At 31.4% G+C, this 16409-nt stretch overlaps 1 protein-coding gene across 1 annotated transcript; it reads right to left on the reverse strand.

Annotated features, from left to right (window-relative positions):
• Positions 1-6717: 6717 nt before the first annotated feature.
• Positions 6718-15728, reverse strand: LOC106062394 (solute carrier family 35 member E3-like). The gene is made up of 6 exons (XM_056026812.1): positions 15109-15728; positions 11381-11491; positions 11030-11188; positions 10834-10916; positions 10589-10701; positions 6718-8523 (listed from the first exon to the last, which is right to left on the reverse strand). Exons 1-6 carry the CDS (start codon positions 15502-15504, stop codon positions 8435-8437), a joined length of 951 nt encoding a protein of 316 aa, XP_055882787.1. The 5' UTR covers positions 15505-15728; the 3' UTR covers positions 6718-8434.
• Between the last annotated feature and the right edge of the window lie 681 nt (positions 15729-16409).

Below are 16409 nucleotides of genomic sequence, written 5' to 3' on the forward strand. Positions count from 1 at the left end.
CTAATGCTGTTTCACATACTTCCCATAGATCTTTATTTGCATAGGTCAGTGTGACCTTGTCTTCTAGTATCTGTTCAGGTTTTACTAGTGATTTCTTCACAATGATTGAGGTGCAGCCGCTGTCACGTAATGCATATACCTTAATGCCATCCACATAGGCAGGATACACTTTTAATTTGGCTACCTTTGTCTGTATATATGCTACTGTTTCATATTCTATTGGTCTTTCAGTTGCTACAGCTGCTATGTTTTGTCTGGTATGATTGTTATTGTGGTAAGTATGTTGTCTATCTTGAAATTGGTCTCTTCTAGACATTCTGTTGTTTTGTCATCTTCTGTTTGTTTGATGTGATCTACTGTTAGTTGGGCTGTAGCTTTGCCATGTTCTTCTGTTATATTGTTGTTGATAGGATCTATTATAGTTAGGACTGAAGCTCTGGAAAGTTCTGTTATCTCTTCCATATCTATGGTTTCTATTTACATGTTGCTGTTTTTCTGATGCCATTCTCTTTCTGCACTCTGCTTTGGTGTGACCCAATATGCCACAGAAAAAACATTGTATGCTCTTGGCATATTTAAATTTATTTGTAGTTCTTGGATGGTTTTCTGTCACTGTTGCAGCTACATTGTACAATTCCCTTTTGTCAATGGTGATGTTTGGGTGTGAGTCTTTGTATGTTGTTAAGTTTGATATCAATTCAGCTTCATTTTTTATTTTTCTCTCCTTCAGGAATGAGAATGCTGCATCTGTAACATTTATTAACACATTCTCAATGAGAAAGAAATCTAAGATCTGTTTGGGGTCATCTAAGTTACAGTTTGCGAGTTGTAGCCACTTTGTCATGTTCTGGCGCATGTCATGCACTGTTCTTTTTAAATCTGTATTCTTTGCTAGTTTTATTTCCCTAAAAAGTTTTCGATAGTGCTCCTCTGTCTTGCCAAAATGTTCAATAAGTCTTTGTTTTACTGTGTTGTAGTCTTTTCTTTGTTCCTTAGTTAGTGTGTCGATGATGTTTAGTGGTTCACCTCTTAGGTTAGCTAGAAGTTGTTGAGCCATTTGTGCACTATTCATATTTGCTGTTTGACAGATGTATTCAAATTGAATAATGAAATTTTCTAATGTGTCTTCTTTTGGATCAAAGTTCCTAAATTTGCTATGATACTGATGATGAGATGAAGTTTGACTTGCTGAATTGTCTTTATTTTCTTTTGCTAGCTTGGCCATTTTTTCTTCATGTTCTTTTAATTTTATTTCATGTTGGCGTTCTTTTTCTTTCTCTAAGTTTTCTTGTTCTTTCTCTCTCAGTCTTCTTTCATGTAGCCTTTCTTCCCGTTGCTTGTCTTTTTCTACTCTAATTCTATCTATTTCAATTTTAATGAATGCAGCTCTATCATCTTCTTTTAACTTTAGTTTATCCACTATCTCTATTAGTTTTTCATACTCAGCCATTTTCAAAGATTCAAATTAGTAATATAGTTAATTAATAGATATGTGTACACTAGGTAGTTGTAAATGAATATTGTACGATAAATAATTATTATAGCTCAAATAGTAATTGCAGGTAATAGTAGATATATATTTTGTGCGAAACAATTGAGGTTATGAGGTATCTTAAGTTATTCTTGGTACTTTGTCTAGTTCGTAATGTAATACTTTACTGATCAATTATGTGATTATGTATTTTTAGTATCTCCACTTGCAATGTAAAAGTTTATTGCAACAAGTAATTCACAATTATGTGAGCCTTATTAGTCTGATAAATAGTGATCAATGTATCAATAGTATCAAAATAGTTGAATGTGTTTGAAGAGTATCTCAGTATATACAATATAAATCTTGTCAATCTCAAATCAAAATATATCCCATAGTGTATCAAGTGTGTAGTGTAGTGTTGATAATAATAAAAAATAGGTTGAAATAAGAAGTAAAATAAATATATATATTAATAAGTAATTAGACAAACATAAATACACTATAGATACTAAACAGTCTGCTTTAAAGAGACATTACAAGATAGTAGAAATAGTAGACAAAAGAATTACAATGAGAAATAACAATGACGCAAAAGAAAATTCAACAGATGTAAACAAGACAATATCAATACAAGAGTTTAACAATATGATAGATACTTGACGAAATACAAACTTGACTAATACAGCTATACGATCAAGTATTTACTTTATCTAAAGAGTCCCTACCAATACCTGGATGCTTACTTGAAAAAAAATATATAAATGCTTAGACTCAATAGATAATTAAATTTAGTCCCTAAAGTCAAATGTATATATAAATACAAATGTAAACAATGAAAAAAATTGTGGTGTAGTTCAAAGAGAACTAATCAATATTCATTAATACTAAAGGGTAATTAAAGTTACTTCCCTTAAATATTCACTTGATGCTTGACTTGTACATAAAGTTCCGGTGATGCTCCACCTAAAATATGTCCACGGTACAATTCATACGTAATCCACTTGCTAAATCCACAGCACAACGGTACAGTTCATAAGTAATCCACTTGTTAAATCCACAGCACAAAGGTACAGTTCATAAGTAATCCACTTGTTAAATCCACAGTACAATGTTACAGTTCATAAGTAATCCACTTGTTAAATCCACAGTACAATGTTACATGATACGGTACTCAAGTTCTTGAACAATAGTAATCCAATAAATACTTCATATGTTTGACAGATAATCCATTAAACAATTCATATAGTTGACAAGTAATCCAATAAATAATTCATGTGCTTGATAGGTAATCCACTGTTTCGTACAGTTGCTGAAACAAATATAAATAACTAAAAATGACCTTAGGTAGTGACGACAAGAGAGGTCTAAGAGTGAGAGCGCTCTCTTATTAAATGTGCTGTTAGACAGCGACAATAGGAGTGTGTCATTAGAATTATGACGAGCACTCGATGTAGATGATTCTTGAATATGTCAGCTACTTCGACTGACCATATATCAGCTGTCTTCAAACGATGACTTGAATGACTTGTAGTACTAGATTTTCACCCACACCGGTTGTAGTATCACGGTTGTCTAGTTTCACCCACACAGGCTGTAGTATCCAGGTTGTCTCAGCATATCATGTTTGATCTCTTTCGCTTAGGATGTTAAAGTAACTTTGAACAATGCTGTGCTCCTAAAGCTATCTCAACTGGTGTAAAAGTACAACCACATAAATCAGGCTTCCAGATAAATGACACTTAGGACAGTAGTCAACTGGAAAAGTTGAAAATACAGCTCACACAGGAACAGTTCAAATTGTTCAGTTCATCACAGATGAAAAAAATAGCTCGCTAACGGTAACTGTGTCATGGCAGGTCAACATGACATGTAGTAGTAGATCTAGATACCAAGTGTGTAGTCAAAAAATTTAATAAATTCTGGATTAGTTGCAATTCATGTAAAGTTCAATCTTGAAGTACAAGTTAAAATAGTAGGCACAGTTAACTTTCAATTTCAGCTCTGTTTTCTGTTAGTAGTGTTAGACTAGCTGAAGATAATAATTATAATGTCACTCTTGGATCACGTGAATCTCACTTGAAAAATTGTGTGCTGGTCTCAATAAATGTAGATCTAGGTCATCTCTATAATGTTGAATGTGTCGCTGAACGACCAAATGAGAAAAATAGTAGAGTCTATAATAATCAGGTCTTAGCTTTCTTGCTCATTGAGTGGCGCCATGATTTGTGTAAAAAATTATTCTAGAGTTACTTTTTCCTGTGTTTATTAAATAGTTCACTTGCCAACTTCAAAAATATCCGTATAAATGTTACTGTAAGTAACTGTAGTATTAAAATACTTCTGACAGCAATAGAAAAAAATTCTTGACTTGTTCCTCTGGTGCTCATAAATCCTTTAAGTTAGTAGATCTGACACTTCTGATATCATAAAATATCGTTTGCTGACACTTCTGACACTATTCTGACACCAAAGATGTCATTTTCTGACACTTCTGACACCATTAATGTCAATAAATGACTTGCACTTTGGACACTTCTGACACCATAAATGTCACCTTGTTATTTTATATGTTATGAATGTGGCTGTGGTTATCAATGTAGGCGTGGTGGTGACATTGGGTTCTTGTTACAAATCACAGAATAATGAAATGACGCTGGGTGTAGCAGACACAATAAGTTTAATATAACACCACATAGTGAATACACCATACAATTCGACCCAGGAATGGTCAGTATTAATCCAACAGTAATATACGAATATCACAACTTAGTACTTATTCTATAACCAACTACTTTAAACATCTAACTCTACTGCTTATATCTTAAGTGACTCAATACAAGTGCTTGCTACAAGATCTCTATGTGGACTGCCTGCCTTTAACTCTCTGGTTCACCTAAGGTCAAAAGTGTTCACCTTAGTGCAACATGGGTTGTGAATAAGATTCACAATATGGAATTAACATACACAATATAGAATTAGGGTTTCTACTCTATGGCACCAACTTTGAGGTGGTGACAATACTATTATTGAAAAAAAAAAAGATTTAACCTTTACTGAGCGGGGGCACCAACGATAAAAGTTTGAGAAACGCTGCTTATTTCCTCGAAGGTCTAACACTTCAGATACCTCATCTTAATTTCATTTTATTTGACCTGCAATCTTCTTACTAGTAGAAATTTTACAAGATAGACATAAAGAGAATGAGTTTCTGAAGCTAAAAAATGCTGAAAAATGTTTCGCCCTGGACCTCGCTTAGGAATCTTGAAGCACTCCTAGAGATTAATAGATTATTACGGTAGTGACTAATGTATACTTTCTCCTTTAGGTGGTAGTGAAAGTTTGGATAACACATCAAAGTTTGCGTCTAATAATCTAACAAAGTAAACATGTTTAGATGATGTTTTACATTGTAAAATATGCAAAACTATTTAACTAATCCCTTAAGCAATGGAATTTTAAAATATAATTGACTAATTTTACATTTTGTGCAAAAATCGATGAAATTAGGTAACCAGCTTATTATATTGGTTCAACAAAAAGAATAAGCGATAGTTTCTAGTAAGAAAAGTTTGGATAAAGTTGATGGTTGGGGGGGGGGACACCCTCAGGTAACCGCACCGCGTGACACCGACCCTAGTGACGCCGCTTCTTGTAATCACAACCAATTTCCATAAGGATCAAGAAAGCAGTCTTAGTCTTAGATAGATAGAATTGATAGATAGATAAATAGATAATAAGGCGAGAAAAAGAGAGAGAGACATTTATTATTTATTTCCTGGTTTAGTGTTTAAAAAAAAAAAACTGTTTCTCTTCTGAAATAGCCTTTTGTTCATCTCTTGTTATGACGTGTGCTAGAAAAATATCATATAGCGTAGGTCAGGGTGACATATTTAGAAAACAAAAAAAAAAAACGTGTTGCAACGCAGAGCCATTATTTCTCGTGTCCGCTTGCTCCATCGTCTGAGTCATACTGTTGTCTAAGGTATGAGGTTGAGTCCAAATTGTGTACCCGGGTAAGGAGATGGCAATGTCAAGGCCAAAGTTAGAAATGGATTCTAGATCTAGCGAAGGAGATATGACTGAACATTATTATTTGATAATTGGAGCACTATTTGGTGTAGAATGTGCAAACATTTAGAATTACACGATTGTTCGTCATGTGTACTTCTATGCTGATCAGGCTCGAGCCTTTCTTAAAAATGGTGCCTATAAGTTCAGAGTGAAGCACCATCTCATATACACGTTTTGTTTTTTTCACGTCATGTGTTAGTGTGTTAGGGCAGGGAGAAATAGTAAAATAAGATTATTTACATAGTTTTCAATAAATAAATGGAATTCACATCGAAACAAAAATCTTTACAAAAAGATAAAGTTGGCAAATGCTTACTGACTGTGTACAGGCCATATAGTGCCGAGGCCCTCTTGCAACAAGCTCTACAGAATGTGTATTCAGTACATGTGAGTCAGAACGTGTCCTTCATCGACAGACAGACGAGAAGGGTACAAACTAAGGGGCGAAAAAACAGGATTTTTTTTAAAATTAAAATTTAAAAAATTACGATTTGAAAACTTTAAATTCAGTAATAAAATGGTGAGCAACTAGTAGATCTTGGATCAGAGTATAATAGCTTAAGAATCTGGGAACCCCAAAAATCCGTTTATGGTATGACTTGTCACGAGTAGTTTGGACGGTGTATTTTTCTTTCTCTCTACTCTGTAGTTTTTTTTCCTCTGTTCTTGGACCTTATGCATTGTTTTCTTTTGATTTGTTCGCTGTTTCCTGCGATGTATATTGATTAATGGAAACACTGTGCTACTTTTCACTTACATGAAGATAAGCATGAAAAGTACATACATTATTTTTCCCCAGTGAGTTATGATACTAAACTATCTGGTAAGGAGTGAAACCAATAACTTCACATACAAATGATATATAAATGTATTAATTAACCTATGAACAAATAGTCACAGCCGAACTCCTAGCCCCCAACTGTCAGAGTGTTTGTTTTTAAGCCTTAGCTCGTTTTTTTTTTAATGTAAATGTAACAATGAGAACGAAGAAGAAGAAAGTTTAGAATACTGGAAAAAAAGTTATGTACCGGGTATTTGCAACTTTCTTTCAGAAAAATATAAGAGAACATGAGAACATTAGATTTCAATTAAATACAATAAGTTTTGAAGGTGTTCGTAAGATACTAAATAATGCACTGTTAAAAAACAAACAAGTTTAAAAGGAAGATAAGTTGTACTATTTTATATCTATTTTATTTTAGGATGTTTTATCAAGGAACTTCATATTTCGTGTAAAACAAAATGTTGGTATTGTTGAAGTAAAATGTAGTATTAAAAAAAAATATTTAAAAATAATAATGTATGGGAAAGGAAAAAAACAACAACAGCCATACATTTTAAATAATGTTATATCTTTGATGGATTGTAAATTGCTAAGCCAAAATAAATGGCTATATATAAATACATTTATATTAAAATAGAATTCAACATACTTGATTCAATAAAAAAAAAAACTATAAATACATGTGAAAAGAAAAAAAAAAGCATTACATTTTAAATATTGCTTTATCTTTGATGGATAGTAAATTGCAAAATCAAAATAAATGGCTCTATAGGAGCCTAAACATACATTCTTTTTAAAATTGTTTGATTTAATACCAAGTACATAAACATAATTGTGCAATAATTCATGAACAATCTTCTAAATTTAAATCAATGACTATTATTATTTATTGATACACAACATTTTGGCATCACACTTATTCCTCCTAGAATTTTATCATTGGAAGACAGACAATATTTTAGTAGCCACAACATTTTTTTTATAAAAGCAAAAGGTCTGAAAATTTAAACATAACAAAATGTCTCCAGTTTAAAACAAGAAAAACAATTTTGAAAATATATTTTTTAAAATACATAACCTCCATTTTACAACTTAAAATAAAATGTAATAAAATAAATTATAAATAGATCTTTTTAGGACAAGCCTGGTATCAAACTTGTATGTACTTTGGCACAGTCAGCTCGATGTACATATCTCTATCCATTAAGCCAGCAAGCTAATTTGTATTCTTGTAATTGTTTTATTATTTATTAGCACTTTCATTATATAAACATCTAGAACTAGATTCAGATATAGACTGCTGATTTAGAACAATAAAGATCTAGATGCATGTAATCTATGATATATTTATGTAAAAATGTAAGCAAAGCTTTGATAGGCCTTTAGGTCTAAACTTTGAAGACTTGCACACAATTTTCCTGTAATAATTTTATTAAACTCTTAAATCAATAAAGCCTTACATTTGCTAATTTGGAAATTTCCAAAAAAGAAACAGACCTTTTAAGAATAAGATAGTCCTCTCAAAACAGATGCTTGATATAGAAAATAATCTAAATCTAGTTCTATAGCAAAATTTACATTTATTTATTTTTTTATTTTGAAACATTATTACAGTTGTTCCCATGTGGCCAATGAGCCAGGACTTCTTATCTCAGTGATATGCATCACTGACATACCAGATAGACAGTGAGTTAATATAAGCTTTGTAAAAATTAACACAAACTCACACCCTTAAAGAACATGACTAAACCAACAGATAATAATCATGATGAAATGAAGTGGGAAAAAAAAATCCATAACAATCTGTAATTCTGTGGAAAAAAAAACGCTTGACACAGAAAATTTTATGACATTAAAAATACATTAAAAATGTCGTGTATCAATTTTTGAAAGACAAATAGATATCTGAAAACTATAAATATATCTGAAAACTAAGTTAAAAATGCTAGTATATCATTAGAATTGTTTTTAATACTGGTAGTTTAAAAAAATATATCAACATAAAATAAATGTGTAAACATGAGCCCTGAATGTCTCAACATAAAATCATGCCCAAATTATCTATTTATATCATATATTAAATATAAACAATACTCTAATAAATATTAGCTTTTAGTTTGGATATCAATGGTTGTAGGCAAACTGTTTTTCTTTATAATTTCTTCACGTTGGATGTGAGTATAAGCCAAGACACCTGAAGAATAGAAGACACAACAAATGTACCATAATGTTAATGTTTTGAAAAGGGTAAAACAATGTCTCTCAAACTTTTACAAGTGGCATCTCCCCATCCCCAAAACCAACAAAGAAAATATGTCAACTAGGGTGCCTGGGGCGCTAAGCATTTTTCTACAGAGAGTTCAGAAATAATTAGTTCTAGTGTTATCTTCAAGGCACTAAGTAAGAAGAGGGCAGATCAAATGATTAAGAGATGGACATTCCTGTGGGGGACTGTCGCAGTTATCAATGTAGTTGTATAGTAGAATTATTTCTCTATTAAAAGCACAGCGTTATCACTATTTTGATGACGTCATCGGAGTGACTTTTTGGTTTCCTGTGTGCTTTCGGGGACTGATCTCCCCATGTTGCTTGTCACAGCTTCTAGTGACATAAAGTTAGTGTGTGTGTGGTTTTCGTCATTTATCGGCTGCTACACTCTCTCCATTTTTGTACGTTGGTACAGTAAGACGTGTCTTGAGAGCTCTTGAATTTCTCCTTGGCTTATGTTACTGGATAGCCTTAGCATTTGCCTTGGACATTTTCTTGTTGGATTATCTTGACCCCTGTTTAGGGTGAGTTTTATTTTTCATGTATAGTTATTTCTATTTGGATTTGATCATATTTTTAAGTCTATAATTAGACTAGATATAGATGATTAGAAGAATCTTTTCTTTTATCTTTCTATACTATATAGGGTTTTACCATTAAGTCTAAGTTTTGGTCTTAGTCTTGGTTTCAAGTCTAGGTGTTAGACTCAGTATCAAGTATCTGTTTCCAGTCTCAGTTTCTGTATTGAGAGTATTGCATTAGTCTACAGGACTAAGGTCTTCATCTCACTAATCTCAGTTGGTCGTCTGGTGTTCAAGTTTGTTTCACGAGTCTGAGGTTCCAGATTCCAGACTGCGGGTTGCTGTATCCAGACCTGGTGTACAGTGTAAACTATGAATTTCGGAATTGTAGTCTGTGAACAGTATCTGATCTAGAGGATAGATCTATATGTATTAACAGTTGTTGTTTTGAGATTGAAGGTCTATGTGATCCATTGAACTACCTATTATAGCTAAGGTAATATATTATGTGCTTCATAATTATTTGAATGTTTTAAAAAACTAAATGCATCATATTAGAGTACATATTATATATATATATATATATATATATATATATATATATATATATATATATATTGATATTCAAACCATTATTATTATTCATATATCAGTTCATTTGTAAATATATCATTAGATTAAATTCATTATTTTATTAAATCATCATACACTCGTCTATTAATTTATGTATAAGAGTGTGTATAGTGTGGCTGTCGGGCTGAACTTGGGCCTAAAATATTACAAGTTATAAAATAATACAAAGTACACAATTGTAATTCACAAAATTACTGTAATACATCTACACATTAATATTTAATAAAAATGCAGTAATATTATTCTAAAAAGACCTGACAGGGACATTCAAGGCAGTTGAACATTTGTTGAACAATCTCTTAGTTGGACAGGAAAATCATCTTTCTGAAAGTCTTTACCATAGGATGTGGAATATAGGGCTAATGGAAAAATTACACTTGGCTACCTCTTATTGTGAGTTGAATTGTGTTTGCTTAGTGCCTCAAGGCAGCACAAAAATTCTCCCAAATACCTCCCAAGTTTCTCATGTCCACACAAAAGCAAACATAACAGATGAGGATTTTTTTTTAACTCAGTGTAAGCAAAAACTGATATAAATTTATTAAGACACAAGAGAAAAAAAAATCCAAGAAGCCTCTAAGACTAATCAGGTCTGAGGGAGAAAAAATATTTGCTTACATCTAAAAATTATTTCTAAATGGAAGTTCATAAATTTGGCTCACACAATTCTAAAGAGACTAGACTGTTAAAATGTACACAGAGAACATGAATACTTAGTGTCCTTCTCATGCAATTGTAGTAGTCGACAAAAGAAGTGATGGAAGTAATTTAGAAGATTGCTGAAACACTAAATGAATGTACAATAGAAAATGTAAATTAAAAAAAAGGACAGTTTACCTGCAACTGTTGTAAGTGTACCCAATAACTGTAAGATATGAACCTTATCATGAAACAAGGTAAAGAATGCTAGCAAAGTCAAACGAAACTTGAGGTAACGAATCATGTTATATATAAATCAAAGTTAAAGAATAAACAATAAGTATCTTTCAACCAATAAACTTTCAACTTTAAAAAATATATAAATTATTTTGTTGTTGTTTTGTCTTAAATTAACATTTTTCAATAATATTATTTAAGGATACATGAGTGGCGTTGTATTGGTAATAAGCCAGAAAAGGGAAAGGTTGACAACAAAAGCAACACAGGCTGACAAAAATACAGCAGCCTGAAAAAGAATATTAATTTTAGAACATTTACTTCGTTGGATAAGTATAATAAGTATAATTACTTCACTTAAATCAAACAAGATTTTTTCATAGAAAAACATAAACTACTTACTAGAACCTCTAAAGACCAATTAAAATAAAATCCATCCAAAGAGTATGAAGGTTCAAAAAATGGAATGACAAACAGCAGAAGGAGTGCAGACCGTGGAGCTTGGTAATACAAGAGTTGCACGGTATTTACCTGAAAGTAATGTTGTCTTTCTGCAACTAGCTGTGAACAAAAGAAAAATCTGGACAATTAAATCAATAGCATAATTTCTCACTGTATGTATGAAAACAAAATGGCATTAATGGTTCTTCACAGTATCATTTTAAAAAAAAAGTGCTTATTTGTTTTTAAAAAGTAATATGACTTTAAATCCTGATAATTGAACTTTCATTATCAACTAACTGCTTTACTTACCACCTGGTATAATGAATTGATGAGGACTGCAAGAGAAGCAAATATGATTCCTGTAATATTGAACTTTACATCATAAACAGAGCTTAAAACAACTCCAATTGTGACAGGAATCTTAAAAAAAAATATACCAATAATAATATTAAAATGTATTGTATTGCAAAGTTGTATAAACCAAAAAAAAAAGTATAGAAATGTTAAAAGTAATTTCTAAAGTTCACAAATCTATCCCTCTACTTTAAAGTCTCTTCTCCCTACCTATTTTGCAATTAAATTTATTATTGGATATCCAAATACGCCTTTTTAATCCCTAAGAAGAATAAAAATTTCCCTTTCAGACCTTGCAACCTATGGGGCAGATATTGTAAAGGTCATCTGTTTCTGTTGCCTATGGTTAATGAGGGTGTCATGTGGCCAGAACAACAACCAACCACCTTTACTTTTCTTTAAATAATGACAGGTACCCTTTAGAGCTGGGCAGACTCAGAGGCATCCTAAAAATTCCAAAATTTAAAATCCCAGTCTTCACCATGAATCCAACACAGAACTCTCAGTTCGGAAGCCAAGTGCTTTACCACTCAGCCACTTCCCCTCCCCCTACCTAATAAGAGACTGAGTAAAAATTCTAAGATATAATGAAAGACTAAATAAAAAAAAAAATCAACTTAGGGTGAGAGCCAAACTAAGAGTTTTAAACTTTGATCTAGATAAAACAGGATTTTCTTCTGAAATTTATAAATCTTTAATTGCTGTGATTGACACATGATATGTTTGTTGCATTGGCCGCAAAAAAAAAGAAGAAATCTGATCACACAACCAAGGCTCTACGGGAGGACTGATCCTTCCAGCCTTGCCATCAATTGGAGTTCATCTCAGATCACATAACCTAGGGTTGTGTTATGGAACGTAGGCTAAAGCAACACTTACAGCACGGTCTTTAAATATATATAATGTATAATCACAATCACTAATGAACACTCTATATATTTGTCAAATAAAACAGGATTTAAGCATTTTATTTGATCTAAATTAGGATAAAATAAATCTATAATCAATATTGGTTTAAGGTGGATTTTTATAGCAACAATTGATTTTAATTGAAGCAATATTCCCAGATCTTCAGATTTTAGGTAATACCTAACATGGCATTGAAAATTTAGTTTAGAGAATATAAGACCATGATATTGTAGATGGCCAACCAGCCATATAGGTTGAAAAGAGACTAAATGTGATTCAGCAGCAATGGCTGATAAATATCCTAGGAATAATAGAAAGGCCCTTTCTTCCATAAGCATTCATCCATTTAGTAAAATGCTGATTGAGCATCATAATATTCATTGACATATCCTTAGACAAGACAAAAAAGGTTGGGGGTTAGGATATGTGACCAAAGTCAGCCATAACATGGACGCCCAAAAGAGAAAAGCGAAAACAAGGATGTGGCACCTTCTAAGAAGACCTAAAATCTGTGTGTTTCAACTGGGAAGATACAACAAAAAGTACCCAATATAATCTTTGTAGAGAAAGCTTGCCACCCTGTGAAACAAACAGCACAGAAGGACCTAAGTCTAAATAAGTAAGTCAATGTAGACTATAGGTTATAGTTAATTTTTAATCCATTTTTTAGAAATACATTATGCAATAGTTGTTGGATTTTAAACAATGAATAATAACCGAATTCGCAATTAGAGGTTTGGGGGCAGATTGAGGATATATCATTTATGAACTCAACAGTTATATATCAATTACATTTTTTTTATTAAAAATATTAAAATAATCACATATCAAAATTTCCTTTTTTAAAATTCCTCTATTAATCATGCAAACTCTTTATGGAAACTGAAATCTGGGTGGACACAGATCTTAAAAACATCTCTAAACTAGTTAGCTAGAAATTTGACAGTTTATGTATATCTTTGAGAAAAAAATTACTAGCTGATTGGTCCCACTTAGAAATCTCTTGTTTAATGGTTATGATTTTTTGGGCAAATAATAATTTTAGAAATTTCATTAACATCTGCTGAAGCTCAAGTAAAAATTGTTCCATTTTTTTTTTAAATCTATCATTTATTAGTTTATAAGAGCAAAACAATGGGAGCCATAATAGCTCTTACAAAGGTTGATCAGTTTGTAAAGGAGGATTGTCTTTAAAAAAAAACAACTTTTTTATGTTACTTCTTATGTTTCAATTGCAATACTAGAGTTTTGATGAGTATATTATGTCTTGCGCTGTAGTAATTAACAAACATTATTTTAAAATAAGTTTGCTGAAATATAATTTGGCCAATACATGTAAAGACAAGCAAGCAATTAAGAAACGACTGCCAAGCTGGAACTACAGAGAAAGCTGATTTCAAGCTGTTTAGTACAATAATGAATTAGTAGAGCTCACCTACCACTTTTAGCAAGCACTAAAAATCATGCAATTAAAAAAGGTATGTATGAAAGTTTATATGCACCAAATGAAAGAATAATGCCATTACCCCTTTAAACCAGTGTTGAAATTATGGGTTTCAAAAATATTCCAGAAAAAATGCATAGAAATTACATCAATGTATCAATGTGAAATGCAACAACATTTACACTCTTTATATTTGCAGTCTCTGGCCAGGCTACCTTGATTTGAGTTGCCTGGTTGTGTGGTATGCACTCCAGACTTGTAAACTTGCCAAGGTCTTGATTTCAACCCTGCCTATTGTTATCTCCTGAGGTCCTGCAGGAAGTTTGGGCTAGGAAATAATGATTTTCATTTCTGAAGGCAATTTTACAAATAAATTACTTACACTACACAAGAGGAAAGTATATAAGAAAGGGAATCATTAATATTATTATTTTATCAAATACAGACATTACTTCAAAAAGAAGATGATTATCTTATTCCTAGGTCAATCTACTCATATATATGTTAATCAATGTCTTAAATTCTGCAAAGTCATTGGTTTTCCTGGCTGACTCAGGCAACCCATTCCATGTTCTAATAGCACTACAAATGCGTCCTAGCATATGGAAGAAGGAATGTGCCTTTATCTTTGTGTCTTAGTGAGCATTTCATTAGGCTTGTTTTTGTAATTGAAGATTATGATTTAAAAAGTGTTTTTATGTATAGTTGCTACTTTACTTTTAAATGTTCAATCCTGAAGGATTTCCAAATTTAGTGATTTTACTAAAGGTGTTACTCCAATCAAATGTGAATATTTGTTTGTTATGAATCTCACAATACTGCTCTATTTTGAATATGTTCTACTTTCTTAATGTTTTCTTGAGATTGGGGTCCCAAACATATTCTATTATTGGCCTAACCAAGGTTAAATAACATTTTAGTTTTATGTTCTTGTTTGATTTATCATATAATTTTTTTTCTAATTCTATTTCTACACACTATATTGTGACTATATATATATATATAGCCTAAAAGGCTATGCTAAAAAAGACTAGACTAATATTAATACTACAGTTACAGAGAAGAATCAACCCTTTCTATGGTCACATATATAAAATGGGAACAAACAAATCTCAACATTTTAAATAGTCCTATTCCTATTTAATTGTATAAATTGTGTATATTTTCACACATTTAAATACTTTCTGGTAAATAAACTTTACTGGTTTTGTTAATATTGCAATTAAGTATATAAACATATAATATAATATTATTTTAAATTTTCTATAATTTAACAATAGAACTTTATCAAAAGAACATTTATATAATTATCCTTTTAGACTCAACATACCCATGTAAGCTTTACTTTAGTTGAAACATGCTTGCCATAAAAATAATTCTCAACAAATAAAATGCAGGGTATAGTCATGGTGTTGATGATTTGATAAGTTACAACAGTGTTTGATTGTAAGGAAAAATAATTCAATACCATTAATGCACAAAATAAAAGGACAAATGGGATCATATGGAAAAAGGGAAGCCTTAAAGGCTGAATTATATCAAAACCTCTGCAGATCAACAGGCACAGAGAAATCACTACAAAATGTATACAGCTGAGAGTTATGTTTGGGAAATCATACTTGATGTATATCCACTTGTTCAACAAAACTAGAGCAATGGTGCTGCAGATATTGACAGATGAACACAAAAACACAAGTCTGTTGTTATTATGATTCTGAGAAACCATTTTTGTCTTCAGATTACAAGGATGAAATTAACGACAACCTGCTCATACGACATAGATAGATCTAGTATACGTGACAAGTGTGCTACTAGATCTAACAACAAAGCCCTATATACTAGGCTATACTTAATTAACTTAATACTATAGATCTAGACTCATCTAGATCTACGAAAATTAAAAAAAAAATGTTTAATACAATTAATAAATGTAAATAGACTGATAAGTCTCAGTCTGATAAGAACAAAAATCTCTTTTTAAAAAGTTATTGAAAGTTTAATATAGATAAGGGAGATAACTATGCTTAAAAACAACATGGTCAGAAAAGGTTTCTGGGCTTCTAAACTATTACTAATTTTTAAAAGATTTGCTTGTAAAAAAGAGAACTTTTGTATTTTTTACTGAAGTATTTGAGTACCCTTTTATGCAGCAGTAGCAAGGAATTTTGTTTAAATTAATGCACTAAAAAGGTAGAGATTGTATTTTGGAAACTTAAACCCGATTATATTACTTTATTAGATCTACTCTAGTCTAGAGTCTAGATTTACTCGTCTATATTCAGAGTAAGGTAACTAGTGTAAACTTACAGACAAGATGGCGGATCAGCTATAACTATTAATTATAAAATTATAATGTAGTTAAGTAATGTAGACTCCCGAACTAGAAAATTCTCTACTTGACTAGAAATTAGAATGACTAGTCTAGATTCTAATTCAAAATTAGATTCTTAATGTTTCTACATAATATACTAGGCCATCTAGATTCTAGCTAGATCTATATCTAGATTTAGATCTAGTTCTAGTTACTAGTAGGTAAGTAGGCCTACTAGTAGTACGGTAGTACTAGTAATAGTATCAATCAATGAATCATATTATCTTCTTATCTTATATAATACAGACGTTACTTCAATA

This window comes from Biomphalaria glabrata, chromosome 4 (assembly GCF_947242115.1).
Source record: "Biomphalaria glabrata chromosome 4, xgBioGlab47.1, whole genome shotgun sequence".
Taxonomy (NCBI): Eukaryota; Metazoa; Mollusca; class Gastropoda; family Planorbidae; genus Biomphalaria; species Biomphalaria glabrata.